The sequence below is a fragment of the Ramularia collo-cygni genome, assembly GCF_900074925.1.
Source record: "Ramularia collo-cygni strain URUG2 genome assembly, contig: RCC_scaffold05, whole genome shotgun sequence".
Lineage (NCBI taxonomy): Eukaryota > Fungi > Ascomycota > Dothideomycetes > Mycosphaerellales > Mycosphaerellaceae > Ramularia > Ramularia collo-cygni.
Genome location: NW_019716259.1, coordinates 1073313 through 1089078, shown reverse-complemented (window position 1 = coordinate 1089078; position 15766 = coordinate 1073313). Strand labels below are relative to the sequence as shown.

The following is a 15766-nucleotide window of genomic DNA, read 5'->3' as shown; positions in this document are numbered from 1 at the left end:
AGCTGGGCTGATAACTCATTCCAGCTACATCAGGAACCCGGCATCTTGGTCTTCCGCATACAATTAATATACTTACCACGCTTAAGATGACAAACGAAATATACAGCAGGGTCGAAATCGAACGCCTCGACGGCGTGCAATCCCGCAGCGGCGCTGCGTTCCAGTCCTCTCGCGGTACGTCCGAAGGTGCCGAATCGAACCTGTATGTAATACATTCATTGACACATCAACTACTGGCAGTCCCGATTAAAGTGAACAAGAGTAACTACAAGCCCGTGGCATTGAGATTGTCGTCGCTACTTGTGCTGTTTGCATTCACCATTTCCCTGATTGGACTCCTGCAGTACGCGCTTGTACAGCTTCCGAACATACAAGGCAGGTTTGGTATCGACACGTTGAAGGATGCGAAGGCGTCTATTGAGAGTGAAATATATCGGAGACAGGCATGGCATGAAACGGGAAGCTTAGTCCGGGAAAGTCAAGAGAAACGCGGAAGTATGTCTCCCGATACCAAGGACAGTACGGGCACTCCGCTAGCATTGTCATTGAGCATATCCATGCCGCCAACCCGGTCTGAGGATGATTATTCGCCCAATGAACGCTCTCTCAACCTGGCCGAGAAAGTAGCAGCTGTATTTGATGAGCAGCGTACAGAGGCAATGAGGCATGTGGAAGTCCGCGAGGAAACTACAGCGGCGCCAACAGCGGCAACAACATCGAGCGATGAATTGGTCGCCGAAACAAGATCCGCGCAAGAGACTGAACTCACTTCGATAAGTACTGCTTCCAGCAGTTATGTGGCACCGGAGCCAACGATACCACCAGTAGGTGCGCCTCCACCTGGCGTGTATGTCCCGGAAGAAGAAACAAAAGGAGTCGTGGTCTTCCGATGGACTCCCGTGCAGGTGTTTGTCGGTACCTATCTTGCTGTTTTGTTAGCAGTTTTTTATCGCATGATTGTTGCTATCGTCCAGACGCAGCTTCGCCTCATTGACCCATTCAGGCAACTCGCAAGCTCAAAAGGGGCTCTGGCTTCGTCAGCATTATTCACTTCGTACCATGCGCAAGCTGTACTTGGGCCTCTTGTGGCGCTGCGAAGCGGGAGATATACGCTTTTTGCGATTGGTGTTGCATGCTGGACAAGCTGCTTGCTACCCGCCTTTGCTTCCGAAGCCGTGTTTGTCGACACGAATTGGGACTGTCCAGATCCCGAGGTTGGAACTCGGAATGCCTGCCCACCGAGAATAACAGCTTCCTTGTCAGTCATTCGACTGCTGCAAGGCTTGTTGAGCTTTGTAGCTGCAGTCATACTTGGATCGATCTTCGCGCTCCGTCGAAAGACCGGATTAGACGAGGACCCGAGCTCCATCGCTGCTGTCGCGAAATTGATGGGAAATCCCCAGTTTGAGGATGACCTGAAAGTGTTGCCATCGGAACCAGGCACCACACTTGCATCAATGAGGCAGGAGATAGGTCACAAGAAGTACAAGCTCGGTACCTGGATCGACCGCTCTAATGAGCAACACTACGGCATGATACCTGCAAGTACTGCGGATCGTGATTTCGAGGGAGATGCAGCTCATCCGGCTCATCAATCTACCACAGTGGACTGGTCAAGCACAGCAGCAAGATACCGACCTGTCGATCCTCGATCGTCTGCCTACAAATATGTGGGACACGAAAAACGATGGCGATATGCAGACTTCGTGCTACTATTGCTGGTGACTGGAGCGTTCGGTGTCGTTTTGGCATATCGTTTCGCCACTGGCGATAAAGGCTTCAACAAATTCTTCAGTAGCAGTACCTTCGGCCCACGATTCATCCTGACCGGAACTGCAACCGTCATTGCAAACATATGGGGTGGCGTCGAACAAAACTCGATGGTTATGGCACCTTTCAATCAGTTGGCCAACGGTCCAGCGTCATTCGACACGCTAAGCTTCTCCCCTACGATAACGCCAATCCTTTCAACCTGGAGGGCCATGTCGCGCGGYTATTGGTTCGCTGGCGCGGTCACGATCATGACGCTGTTGGCAGAGGTGCTCAGTATCGCCATCTCCGGTGTGCCATTTGCTACAGGTCAAACTTGGATGAATTTCTTAGTCGTCACTTACATTTCGTTGGCGATTCTGGGTGTCATGATCTTGACTGCGATCGCCGTCATTTCTCACAGAAAATGCGAGCCGAAAATTCCGGTCGTTCCAGATACCCTGGGCGTAAAGATGAGCTATTTGGTTGGCAGCAGAATGTTGGTGAACTTTGATGGCAATGCAGGGGTAGCGGGTGAGAACTGGCTGAGAAGTGGTCGCTACAAATTCGAGTCAGTGGTCGAGAAGGACGGGTCACACTGGTGGAGGATTGACCAGATTGCACGTCGGGGTGGTGATTAGTTGACTCCTTTGTCTGACTTTGCCTAGATGCCTGTCGTGAGARCAGCGTTCAAAACGCCTGCTGTCGTCCATATCGAGATCTCACCGGTGTGAGAGATTACTGGTCGGTATGTCCAGGGAGACCTTCTGCCTGTGTAGCTCTCACAGAATTGATCGATGGCAACGTCAGTGATGCCTCCCTCACATATGGCCATATGATTAGGGTTGGGGTAGTGCTGAACTCTGCCAGGAAGGTCGATCGAACTGTCTTGGCATTGTTGCAACCTCCTTGCCTCCATCGTTGACATCATCTACCGACCACTTACTTCCTCCGCCTCTACATGTCTCAATCAACGACATGGCCACCGTCTGCGGGACTGACTACAAATGTAGTTTCACGGAAGGATGCTGTGCTTCAGTGTTTCTCTTCAAAACACGTTGCAGCACCCGCCGCCACCGTATTCGAAGCGATCCTCCGTGTTGAGGATTACCACAAGTGGAACAGATGGGTGCCCAAAGCCCAAATCATCAGCCAAAGCCCTTCAGATGATCCCAACGTAGACATCAATGACCTGAGCCGCATGCGTTCAGGAACGATTATGAACTTCCCCGCCATTATGGATGCCAAAAAGCCAGAGAAAGTGAGCGACGCAGAACTGCAAGTCACGGACATTTCAACTCCTAATAGCCCATCCGAATACGTCAGTAAGGAAATCCTGGAAACTGACGGGAGCTTCACTGCGGACTTGAGCAGAGTGTACAGGGTATCCTGGGCCCTGCACGGCGGGTTCGTCGCGCGTGGGCTCAAGACCGAACGTTTCCACGAGGTCATTGTCACTGGAGAGAACGAGTGCGAAGTCAGGACGTGGGAGGTCATGGGGGGAGTGTTGGCTTATACGGTCAAATGGATGTTTCGGGCAAACTTGCGGGAGAATTTCGAGCTTTGGATGACCGACCTGAAGGCCTGGAGCGAGAAACTGCATCTTGATCAAAGTGCCTCAACGTGAGCTCTCTTGTGCGGCAATATTTTTTCGAGATTGGTTGCACATTACCTGTCGTAGCCAACGACTCTATTACTTGTAGAAACCCCGGGAGAGAATGCTAGTCTAGCGACGACATTCAGTTTACAATGCATAGGTCCTGGCATCTGGAGATGAGTGCACGGTCGTATGTTTTGCAGACAGTCAGGAGAGCAGAATTGAACATTTGCCTTTTCTCGAACCACAGTGCTCTCATATTGTCGTATAACTTGATTTGAGGTTGAATGCTGCGTAAGTGAGTCGCATGGCAACCGTGGAATTGGGCAATGGTTGCAAGATGACTGCATAGAAACCGATCGTGCTGCTCTACCGCTTCAACACGATGAGCCTGTCAATTTGAAGTCGGGTTGGTAGATGTTCCAGTGGCGAACTCTTCCGCGAGCGATGTGGGAGAGGAGACATCTGCAAAGGCCAAGACCTGGCCTTGATATTCGTATACACGATGTACAACTACGGATGTCAATCAACGGTACAATCAAATTGACATTTCAGGTAGCAACCTGCGATGATTCCGCGTTGTTTATTGGATTCGAGTTAGGACAAAGCTTACACACCGGCTCCATTATACTGGAAACTGGAATGTCCGAATGTTCTGGTGTAAAAGGTAGCGACAGAGACGATACAGTAAGGTCAAAATGAGCGAGAAGACGTACGCTTAACCGAACCAATCTGTTCTCACAAGTAGAACAGGACACATGAAGAGAGCGTTGAGCAATTTGTTCTTCAATAAAATCAATCAAGTGGGTATCATCGACCAGTCCCGTTACGCCTGTAATGCATCCCAGTTCAAGCAGTAATAGCACCCTCGTTCGCGCCCTCCAAATGGAGTAAGCCCTTGCGGTATTCCCAGTAATTCTTCCGAATCGGGTCGTACATGCTCGCCAGCAGGTCCAGCGCCTCTGCAGCTTGGGCTTTCCCACCCTCTTCCTCAGCCAGCACGTCTGCCAGTAGATCCAAGGCAAAGCTACTCCTCACACCCTCTGCCTTGCTCAAGTCTGCGTACTCCTCCACAAAACTCTTCAGCCCTGCCAAAGGCATCCCACTCTTTTTCACGATCCCGCGTAAATAGCTCCAAGGACTCTGATTCTGTGGTGCCTGCTTCACAGTCCTCTTCACCAGGTCAATCTCTCTCTCGCAGATCTCTGCATTCTTCACGCCTTCCACCGGCCCACCGTCCGCCTCACTGCGTGATTCGCGCCCGTTGATGATATACCACCGATGATTCCACGCACTGTTGTTCCTGACATCCTTCGCGAGCATCCTCTCCGTGAAAGCCAACTCTCCCTCATCCCACAGATTGAACCTCTTGACCAACCACTGCCTATAACTCCACACATGGTAGTTCTTCCCATCTAGACCAAACATCTTCTCCACAAACTCCGCTTCGCCTTCACAGCTGCCAATCTTGTCGATGATGAGGTTCCGATGATGCCAGATTTGGTAGTTCTTCTGATGTGATAGGGCGATTTCGTTGAGCCACTCGAGTTCGTCTTGGAGGTTGTAGTCCAGTGCAAACAGGCATTGTGCGCGGTAGAGCCAGACGGTGTAGTGAGCCGGATTCATATCGATGAGATCTTCGGTAAGCTCAAGTACGCGAGGAGAAAACTCGTTGACGGCCATAACGGCACGCAGGTAGGACATGCACTCGCCGTACTCGTCACTGTATGCGATGGCCGCAAGTGGGTTGGGACCGCCTTCGTCGGTTGGGAGAGGCACGATATCAGCCCATTCCGGGTCATCGCTGTATTTGCCCATGACGATGGTCGGTCAGTGTTGCTTGTGGAGACCGATGTCGAGGTTGGAGCGCGAAGTTGCAAGGAGAAGAAAGAGAGTTTGATGGCGGGGTTTGGGCGTGGGGTGAGTGAAAGAACGTCCGCTTCAGAAGAACAATACCAAGACATTAAAGACTGGAGTGGAGAGGGGAGACGAGAACCATCGAGCAGGGACCATGTGAATGGGAAAGGCCTTGTAAATGATCATGATTATATCGAGGTAATGGTTGTGGTATGAAAACCATCCTAATAACAACCCAAGGCACACTCGTCGTATTTCCATCAACCCTATCCCTCAGTGTGCAACATCCGCATCCCGCGAGCAGCATCGATGCACACTCTTGCGTACTTTGATGCTCCCTTCCGCTACGCCCGTTCTTGACCCAACCATGATCTGGCACAATCTCACGAGTAAGCGCGACGTGGAAAGCTGTCCCCACGTTCGGTCTAAGATGGCAGAATCCGGGGAGGCCATTTCCTATAGCTGCCAAAGCATCGGAGGAAGATTGACCAGGGCTTGAGCCGGCGGTAGGCGATGATTACTGCAGACACTCTCTTCGTGGGGAAAGGCGTGAGATTGAATCGCATGGGGGTTGGTTGGGCAAGCAATCATATTGCACACGACCAAGCTCATTGCAGACACCACGTGAAAGAAACCCGCGCACGCTCCGCATACTCATCACTTATTCAACCTGTCAAGGTCTCCAATACTTCCATTCCTCTGTTCCATCATCGTTGCCATCACCTACCAGATCCTCCACTCCCTCCCTGCCCTCTGCCGCTAGGAACATATCCTGATCGATGTCCTCATCTCTGATGACTGCCGGATACAACACACCTACTCCGTCTCCACCCAGTGTCGTTTGGTATTTCGTGAAGCCTTCCTCCTCCAGTTGCCTCACAAGCACGCTGATYGCAGAGTCCGTCAATGAGTGAGCGGCTTCGCCATTCAGCTGACTGGATTCTGGTGATGCCTCTGGCTTCAATAAAGTGATGGCACAGCCTCCACCTCCAGCTCCAGTGAGTTTCGTCCAGCCTACACCCGCCTGATCCACCAGATACCGCAATCTCTCCAGTCGCGGGTGGGAGACACCGAGACTGGTGAGAAGGCCATGGTTGACATTCATGAGTTCTCCAAGATGTGTGATGGACTCGCGAGATCGCGGATCAAAATCGTCGCTGGTGATCTTGTCGTAGACGGATCGTGTAATGCTATCGATTGCATTTAGGATGCCCTCGACGACCGTGGGATGCATAGTTTTCAACTGCCCAACTTTCGCAACCTCTGCAGCCGTGGACTTTGCCTGGCAGGTGTCGACTAGCAATAACGGAAGCTCGGGGAAGTCGCGTAGAATCTCAACTGAGGGTGGCTTGTTGTAGTCTGTTCGCTGAAACATTACAGCATGACCATTCGTGGCGACTGTATTGTCCACTCCGCTGGGATTGCCATGAATGAGCAGCTCACCGACGAATGCCCAACGATTGATCCTTTCCAACTGTTGTTCTGCCTCGGTGCTCTGCTGATCTGCATGTGGCCCAGAGAGAGCTCGAGATTGAACCAGCAGCGCAGCTGCAATACACACACTTACACTCGCACTGCTGCCCAGGCCTGCTCCGATTGGTATCGTCGAACGCATAGCATAAACAGCACCGGGTGAGTGCTCTGAGCCGAGTGAGAGGAACAGATAGAGAAATGCACTTGCGGCAGACTGATGGATCTTCTTCTTCTCTGGCGAAGCCTCATCAGCACCCACAGATGCTATATGCGGCTGCATGACCTCCACCAGCTCTTTATCCAGCGTCGTAACCAAATCATAATACTTCTTCTTCCGCGGCGCAAACTCCCTCCAAGGCAAGTCTGCAATGTTCCATGTGTGATCCAGTCCGATATCCGTGAACTTTAGGCTGATCGTCTTCTTCGACTTGGATAGTGTGGTGACGAGGAGATATGTGCGAAGGGAGATGGCAGCAGCGATCGCCGCTTTTCCATGCACGACTGCATGCTCGCCGTAGACAATGGTCTTGCCCGGAGCGGAGATGATGAAAGCAGGTGCTAGCGGACTGGACTCCTTTCGCTTGTGTCGCGGCCGATCTGCTAGTAGTTTCGCTGTCCTTTCGGGGCTCGAGTCATCTTCGGTCTGGCATTCGGTATCGCGTGTGGGGGATTTTGAGGAGGGGACATGATGGCCATTAATTCGGGTACGTGGTGCTCCATTTGTCGGGGGCGTCGCGGTCGGCATGGTGATTGCTGGAGGGTGAGTCGCTTGGTCGGGAGGCGTGGCTATCGACGGCGATGCATAATGGTTTGCAGGCCGGGGACTCTTGCTTCCGTCGCCGTTGCAGGCGTCGTGGCAGTGGTACGATATAATTTCTGGAATCCGGGGTACAGATGCAGGTGTAAATGCACGCGCCGCCGATCAATCCTGCCGTGATGACGCTCCGAGTGCATAAAAGTTRAGCAAGCACCTGGGCAGCTTCACTTTGGCATAAGGGTTCCAATGTACAGGTTTTGTAGATTTCATTGTTCAGCAGGAACAATACCTCCACTTACTACGATCGGATTGGTAGTTCTCGTCATGGCCCTCCCTTACGCCGGCAGCATTACCATGCGAGGAACCCATAGGTCGTGAGACGGTACTACGGGTTATGTCTGCCATGCCTGTCGTCGGCCTGGGTGATGAGGTCGCGGGGGCGTCTCTCCAAGTGCAGGTGGTGTCGTTCACTTTTTCCTACATTGAGAGCAGGAATCGAGGGGATGGACCACTTCCACCTCAACACGTACAAACTTCACGCTGGAATAATCAACTTGTCGAATGAAAGATCGCAATCATGTCTCCATCCCCCCGTGGATTGCTCCTCTTCTATATAGTAGAACAGTACATACTTCCGTTGGCAGACTCTTTCTCTCGATGCCTCATACGTTCTCATAACATGCCCTTGTAATCACAGAAACTTGCACCGCATCAGGCCGGCCTCCGCGCGCTCCGTAGATGTTGCTTGAGCAAGACCGCGTCACCGCCTGAGCGTCGGGTATCAACAAATTTTCAATAATGTACAAACATTTTTCCCTCTTGATCCACTTATCGCGTCGTAAACTAAGAGCGCTTCCCAGAGGTCGTCGTGAATCATCCCGGGTAAGGTCGCTGCCCCATGTCGCTGCTATAGCTGGCCGGGTTAGAGATGCTGCCCATTTGTCCCTTGAGCGAAATGACTTCCTCTTGCAGTCTGCTAATACGCAGTTCATACTCGTCTTGCATCCGACTGAATCGTGATTCTAGCTGGCGCACATAGGTCCAGATATCGCTGGGATCTTGTCCAGCTATATCACGCATGCTGCTGCCAGAGGACCTCCCATGACTGKAGTGGCTTCCCGAATTAGAGGCTAGTCCAGAAGCTGAAGGTAGCTGTTGTTGGTGGTGGCCTTGCACGCCCGACATGTTAGGCACGGGAACGGTCGGCTGCATGCCGCCCCGTGCCGGTGGCTGAGAGCTTGCTCCCAGAGGAGGCAGAATGTTAAGCTGCGCGCCTTGCTGCTGCAAGGCAAATTGGTGCGTCGGGGGCGGTGGAGTTCGCCCGCCAGTCCCAGTGCCACTACCACGACCAAAGTACGCTTGTTGAAATTGCTTGGTCAAGCTCGTGGAGCGGTTCCGCTGAAGCGTGCCAGGTCCTGCTCCATCCCCGACACCAAGTCGATGCTGATCTGGAGGCTGACCAGGCGAAAGCGGCTTCGGAGATGAAGTCATCATGCCCGGCTCCGAGAAAACCTGACCTTGGCTGTAATAAGACCCCGGCGCCGGGCTGTGGTGGCTAGGATTTTCGTGCGGTGAAGTGCTGCTGGAGCCTGGGTGAATTACCTGTAAGAGCGAAGGTGTTAGCCATACTTGTTCGCACTTGCAAGAGGAAATCGCTGCACAAACCTGAGGTGGACCCATGCTGCCCTGCATAGATCGGGTCGGTGCTGGTGGATATGTGCTCGAGTGCTGCCGATACACTTCTCGATTCGTGTCTTGAGGAGTCTCCAGTTGCTGGCGTTTGCGATTGGGTTCGCTGATTCGGCGAGCCTGATCCTGTTGCTCGCTCTCCCGCTCGTTTCCATCATCGTATTCGACACCGTCCATGCCGTCGGGGCCGACCCCGTCACCGTACTCGTCTTCCGCACCGAAGCTTGACCGCCRTCCTGCACAGCCTCCCGGTCCTTTGTTATGTCTCGCAAGCGCATCGCCTCGCGCGAACTGACGACCACACTGATTGCATTTGTGAGGCCTTTCTCCCGTGTGAAGCTTTGTATGCCGCTTCAGATCGTGCAATCTTCGAAAGCGCGCTTGGCAGGTTTGGCACACGTATGGCTTCTCCTGACTATGTGTCAAAAGGTGACTCTTCAAGTTATGGTGCCGCGTGAAGTCCGTCGAGCAGTAGGGACACTTGTGCCTCTTGCTCGACGATGCGGGTGATTTGGGGCTGTTTTGTTGACCGTAGCCGGGGAGGCTCATCCCCCGAGCTATTCCTCCTTGCGACGTCCCACCATCCTCCGAATCCTGAGTTTGTGGTGGCGGTCCCGGGTATGAAAAGGCCTTGTTGCCATCTTGATCAACGGCCAGGTTGTTTCCGTTCCCACTGTGTCCATGATTCCTCGAGTAACTTGTGATGTCCGTCATTTGAGCAGGCTCAGTCACAAACTGTGCGTTGTCTTTCGTAGTAGCCGTCAATCCATTGCCATTGCCAGAGCCTTCCATTGTTCCAAAACTGCGCATACTGACAGGACTGGTCTCCGAATCGTCCATTTCCGCGATGGACTCTGGCACTGTAATCTTCTCCGCGGCTGTACGCAATGGCTCGCTGAGTTTACTAGGAGTCGGTGCATCTGTAGGCCTGCTCATTCCTCCACCTCCCATCAACGATGTCAATGCGATTTGCGCCGGATTTGGGCTCGTGCGTCGCGACGCAGAGCCCCCTCCATTTGTTTGCGGGTGCGATTGTTGTGACCTTCGCTTCATCTCTGCCATAGCAGCTGCACCGGTCAAGGGCAGCGCAGCGGCAGCAGCAGGCGACAGCCTGTGCTTTTGCAACTTTCCCGGATAGGATTCCTTTGGCGTCGTGTGGGGGTGTAGCAGACGAGGCGCCTCAGTACTAGAGGCTGTGGTCGTCGACGATGGAGGTACCGAGCCTAGCGGTGTAAGAGGCTCCGTAGTTGGGCTCGCTCGCTTCGCCGCCATTAGGCTAGCACGTCATCCGACTTATTCTATAAGGATGCGATTTTGGCTGAGATCTAGTATGACTGCAAAGCAGATTAGTCTGAATGCTGAATGCTCCACTGGCAGATGCGCCCAATGCGTGATCATGGTATGGCAACAATTGCTCCCATTGATGCGAAGGAAGGCCTTGCAGAAGAAGAACGCACCACAACGATCGGGCTTCCTGCGAGCCCTTTCGATCAATTGCTCGCCTGCTCGAGAGCAAGGAGCACATTAGCATGCRCGTCCGGCTCCAAGTGAGGCGCAGTTGTTCTCGAACTGTTTCCAGCGCGTAAAGTCCAATTCGGCGGAGTCGCAGGCAGGGTTCTGGATGCCGAATTTAGATTCTAAGAGCGTTCAGACTCGGATTTTCAGAGGTGGGTCTTTGCGTTGGCAGCGGGTGTATAGACAAGTCGCGTATATCGTATCTTGCTCACGATCCCCACGACGGTAAGGCTGTGGCTGCAGAGCCGTCGGCGCCGAGCAGAGGGAGACAGGCAGAGAGGTATGAGGTCGGAACGCACCCCGGTTCGGTAGCACGGTAGAACCTGGACGACGAATGTGGCGTATTCTCGGTTTGCCCTTAGCGCACTGGTGGCAAGCGCTTGTTCACAAGGCAAGRCGGTGTAGGTTTGCGCCGGATTGATCGGACACTGCGGCGAAGGGGATCGCGGTGCAGTCGCAGTCGCAATTGCGACAACAAAGACGGCAGCACAATAGTTGGCAGACGCAGACCAGAAGAAGAGAGTGTTTTGCGAGTCCAGGATTTCCGGGCTGAGCCACAGCCTCACCACACCCCAACCCGACTTACGCGAACAACAATGACGATGATCCTTGGCACCTTTTCTCGCATCGACAAGAACAACTAGCGCTGCTTCCTTTCACGCAGCCATGGATCGAACACGCTGGCCACTCACAATCGGCCTGAGATCGCGTGTGCAGCGGTGTCCGCCTCTCGGATCTCTACCGTTACTTCGGCAACATCCACCCATGACAGCTTACCACTAACTTGCATGTCCTGATCACGCCCGTGAACCATCATCGATCATCATCGAGTGGCGCCATCTTCACATTTGCAGCACCGCATTCTGAAAGGTCCCTTACTATTGCTCTACCGTGCGACCAAAGAAGCCGTTGCAGCGACATACTAGAGCAATTGATTCCCGGTKGCCACCGATGAGGCTCGCATCAGCTTGCTTCCTACCAATTTACGTCAGCCGCGATCGATATCTTCTTGGTACGGGGTCGATGACCGCCGTTCCAGCCTCGGGGCCTTCTGTCTGACCCTGACCCGGAGAGGGGCTTGCTCGAGGCTAGGTAGGTAGTCTTTGTGGCYCTGAGCCGCTCGCAGAGCCACATGAATCAAACGTAGATGGTAGAATGCCTCACAGCCCGCCATGTGGTATATGTATGCTCTGTTCTGCGCAGCAAGCCACGAGGATCTACATCGGGCCTCCAACAACATGACGGTAAATTTACCACCCTCTCTTTAGAGTCGCTTATGCAATTCGGTTATCGACTCTCGGCAGCCAGGGGTGTGCATTTTGAGCAATAACAGCGTCATTCGCCTCACATCAAACCGGATATCTGGAGCTCGCCCACGAGCCGTTCCCGAATCAGCTCCACTGCAAAGCAGCTTTCCTTGATTTCAAAATGCTCTGCATCTCAACCGCATTCCATTCTCTTCCGCCCTGCAACGCTGGATCATAGACGTATCCCTCTCGTGCCCATCCGTTCCAATCGATTCCTAGATCAATGCACAAGGCAAGGAAGAACGCCGTGAAACATGCTGCTTACGCACCAAACGCGATCCCATTTGTTGCATGAGCGCGCGTCGGTGCGCTGGCCGTAGGCCGAACGAAAGAGTGGCTGATCGTCGTTGCAGACGACCACCAAGCTTCCTTGGCTAAACGTGCTACCGGTGGTCCATAACCTTGCCGGGATCAACGGGCATGTAGTCTTGTAGAGGCGTAGCAACTAGATTGCGAGCCAGTTCACATCTCATCGCATGGGCTACAACGTCCATAGAGGGCTATGCGATCCCGTGTGTTCATTCATTCACTCGGATACCGCTTTTGCTGAGAACGGAAGGAGCACTTGACTTGCTAACAAAAACGGAGTAACATAGACTCAAGAGAAGAGCGTGCAGCTCATTCCTTTACAGCATCTTCTGCTGACTTGATTTGATCGTCTCTACTTGCCTTGCAGGCAAGTTGAATGCAGCAAGGGTGTTCTGCCCCACATATATGGATAGAACCATCATCTTGGCTCCTCGTTCGGCCGTCACTCGTTTCAAATCGAACACCCTGCAAACAACTCATCATTCAATCATCTCCATTACAGACACTGTTGAAAAGGTCGTTCCCCTACCCCCAGGCATCATTCCCCAAACAGACCTACACAAGCCCCTCGCGGGATTCTAAACGCCCTCCATCTACCCATCTACATGCCGCAAGCTTTTATCCACATTCGTTTCATGCAACCGATGCGCCAAGTCATCCTAAAATTTACAACCCTCATTCAGTTGAAAAAGTACACTCCATCCGGTCCACCATTGTCACAGTAACCGGGTGATTTTTCCTCTCGTCCGTTCGCCCACGCAATGACCGTAAGGGATGTCGTGTAGGTCATCATGGCAAAGCCGAAGACTACGAGGAAAATGTCGGCTGCTCGCTGCCAGTTCTTGGTTGCCACAGCGCGGTAGTGCATCAATGGCTGGGATGTGGTATTAGTGGAGTCCCAATGTAGGAGTCTGTATGTGAAGAATGACTTACGGGATATATGTACACCAAAGGGATACACGCAAAGCTGCCCACCAAGCTCACAAACTTGTCCAAATCATTGGCACCGGCCCATGCTATGAGGGCACAAATGGCCACCATGAAGAAGCGGAAAATGTTCTTCTTCCATTTGATCCACGGGTTGTATTTTCCGGTCCTGCTGAATAGTTGCTGGGAAGTGATCTCAATCGCAGGATAAATCTGGAGCGGCGTAGAGAGAAGAATGGCCAAGCTGTAAATGAATTGCACGGCATTGACAAGCTTATCATCTTGGGGCATGTTCAGTAGGATGACGGTCTTGGTGTGGCTTCCGTAGGCTGCGTAGGAAAGTGCTCCGGCACTGATGAAGATGACAGTAATGATAATCATCACCGTGCCCATAACCCGAGGGAATTTCTTGGGGTCTGCCATGCCGCTCTGAATAGGAATGACCAGGCCGACGCCTTCAAAGGTAAAGATTGCAGTGCCAATCAGCAGCGTCCAGTATTCGGGGTTGAAGTTTTCGATATCGCTGACGCCGCCTTGCTTTACAATCGTCTTGACGTCGTAGAAGTAAACGTAGATCAGACCGAGGAGGATGAAGAGATCGGCTATGAGTGCCAACTTCTGTATCTGGTTGATGTTTCGGTACAAGCTCAGCGGAAGAAAGATTACCATCTGGATGAGAATCATGATGCCAATGTTGAGGTCAGTCTTGCAACGCGTAACTGCCAAAACGAACGCACGCAGATTCTCGGCCACAAAAACAATGTATGCGGAGGAGAATCCAACCTGCGAGATGACAAGCGAGAAGTTGATGGCGTGTTTGAACCAGGGACCAAATATCTTCTCTCCCATGCCACCAAAAGATGCGGGAACTTTTAAGCGGCAGCCGACGAGGAGAATAAAGCAGTAATACGAGAGCGCGGCAATGATTGCCAGAACCACGTTCGAGAATAGCATACCCCCGTTGTAATAAGCCCGCGGGAGAAAGAGTACACCAGTTCCAACGAATGATTTGAGCAGCAGCATGGCGGCGCCAAATGGGGTTCCTTTGCCAGCCTCGCGGACCTTGCGCTTCCGACGTCTCTTTCCTGGTGTGAGCAGCGCTGATTCCTCGCCCCAGTCTCGATCTGAACGGTTGTCGTCTCCATCAGTGGTGGCATCCTCATGGGCATCCGAGGAAAAGTACTCGTCTCTGTCCAGCACTTCATCATCTTCTTCAAGCTCTTCTCCAGCGAAGTGGCCGTACAACGTGAGGAATTCGATAAAGTTTCTGGTAACGAATTGTGGACGAGCTGGCTCCGAGGCCAAGGCTTCCCTATCAACTGTGCCGTATCTCGTCCTGGGGTTGATGCTCGAAGGCGCTGGAGAGCCGGCAGTCCTCCGAAGATGGTCACGTCTGAAGCCACCAGGTTCTCGAATATATGATATATCTTCTGCTTCAGCATCATCTGTCTTTGGTGCGGTGTAGCTCATGCTTCTCCGGAGACGAGCAGCGGTCTCCTGGTCTCGCTGCGCCTTCTCGGCATAGCGGTAGATGTGCCTAGTCGTATCTCCGCCCTGCAGCTGCAAACTCGAGAAGTTGTCCTGAGTTGCAGAGCTGGATTGTGCATTCTCCACTGGGAATGTTGAGCCTTTCCTGAGCGAGCCTGACTCTGAGCCATTCTGCGGTCCCACGAGATGTCTTTTGAGCACCTCGATATCCTCTTTGGGCGTGGGACTACGGCCGAGCTGTGTAGCGTAGGACTGCGGCGCGAACGAGTCTTCGTCTGGGCTCTCGTACCTCATCATGGAAGAGGATCTCTCACGAGCGGCCATGGAGCTGAACCGATCAGGAGACTGTCCATGGGCGCCTCGCAGCGCCTGTGAGAGGGAAGATGCACCCGGTCCGGGCACGGAATTCCCAGAAACACCGGCGAGCGGCTCCTGGCCCTGCTGCGACTCGYCAGCCAGCACAGTGCTCGGTGTAGAACGGCCGCTCGGGGAGCCCACCACGGGCGTGGCTGCTAGTCTTGCCGTCGTCGAAGCTCTGGACGGCGAAGCACCAAAGGCGTTGATACTGGAGGCATCGTTGGGTGTGCTGCCGGAAGGGATGGGGCGTGGGCGAGCAGAGGCAGAGGCGGAGGAATCGCGGTGAGCTGGCATCGTGTCGGTTTCCTGCACTTTTTCTGCTGGCTCCCGGCGAGAAAATGGACAAGGCGTAGGTCACTCGGGCTTATCTTCGCAGAGGCATAGATGGGTAGGTGGGTGTCGCCGGTCTCAGGATCCCCCACGCATGTTCAGTGCACACGACCTTCTGTCTCGTTTCTTCCTTGGCCGAAGGGCTGGGGACTGGGAGAAGGTCGGGCATGCACGACGCACGTACCTGTCGGCGGCACAAAGAGCAAGCTTCCGAGTCCAACGGTCGCCTGTTGCGCTTGTTTCCGCCCCACTTCGATCCGTTTCAATGATGAACCTCTTTGCGGTCTGCGATCGCTTCATTGACGACTTCACCACTCGTTTCGCATATGCTCGGGTCGTACAACGCTCCTCTCACAGCTCGTCCATACTGTGTCGCTTGCGGAGGTGACAGATGGAGCAATGGTTTGATGC

The 15766-nt window shown here is 53.2% G+C and overlaps 6 protein-coding genes; 2 read left to right on the top strand and 4 right to left on the bottom strand.

The window, feature by feature from the left end:
- Nucleotides 1–86: 86 nt before the first annotated feature.
- Nucleotides 87–2390, top strand: RCC_04159 (uncharacterized protein; the record flags this gene model as incomplete). XM_023769437.1 has 2 exons in its annotated part: nt 87–174; nt 241–2390. The coding sequence occupies 2 exons, from the start codon at nt 87–89 to the stop codon at nt 2388–2390; spliced, it is 2238 nt and encodes a 745-aa protein (XP_023625205.1).
- Nucleotides 2391–2710: 320 nt separating this feature from the next.
- On the top strand, nt 2711–3376 carry RCC_04158 (uncharacterized protein; the record flags this gene model as incomplete). The annotated part of the gene is made up of 1 exon (XM_023769436.1): nt 2711–3376. The coding sequence occupies one exon, from the start codon at nt 2711–2713 to the stop codon at nt 3374–3376; it is 666 nt and encodes a 221-aa protein (XP_023625204.1).
- An 819-nt stretch (nt 3377–4195) lies between these two features.
- On the bottom strand, nt 4196–5164 carry RCC_04157 (related to geranylgeranyltransferase type I alpha subunit (RAM2); the record flags this gene model as incomplete). Its single annotated transcript, XM_023769435.1, has 1 exon — nt 4196–5164. One exon carries the CDS (start codon nt 5162–5164, stop codon nt 4196–4198), a length of 969 nt encoding a protein of 322 aa, XP_023625203.1.
- A 712-nt stretch (nt 5165–5876) lies between these two features.
- On the bottom strand, nt 5877–7421 carry RCC_04156 (related to MEVALONATE KINASE; the record flags this gene model as incomplete). Its single annotated transcript, XM_023769434.1, has 1 exon — nt 5877–7421. One exon carries the CDS (start codon nt 7419–7421, stop codon nt 5877–5879), a length of 1545 nt encoding a protein of 514 aa, XP_023625202.1.
- Nucleotides 7422–8306: 885 nt separating this feature from the next.
- RCC_04155 (uncharacterized protein) lies at nt 8307–10394 on the bottom strand (the record flags this gene model as incomplete). XM_023769433.1 has 2 exons in its annotated part: nt 8307–9035; nt 9099–10394. The coding sequence occupies 2 exons, from the start codon at nt 10392–10394 to the stop codon at nt 8307–8309; spliced, it is 2025 nt and encodes a 674-aa protein (XP_023625201.1).
- A 2538-nt stretch (nt 10395–12932) lies between these two features.
- RCC_04154 (related to amino acid transporter) lies at nt 12933–15319 on the bottom strand (the record flags this gene model as incomplete). XM_023769432.1 has 2 exons in its annotated part: nt 12933–13127; nt 13187–15319. The coding sequence occupies 2 exons, from the start codon at nt 15317–15319 to the stop codon at nt 12933–12935; spliced, it is 2328 nt and encodes a 775-aa protein (XP_023625200.1).
- Between the last annotated feature and the right edge of the window lie 447 nt (nt 15320–15766).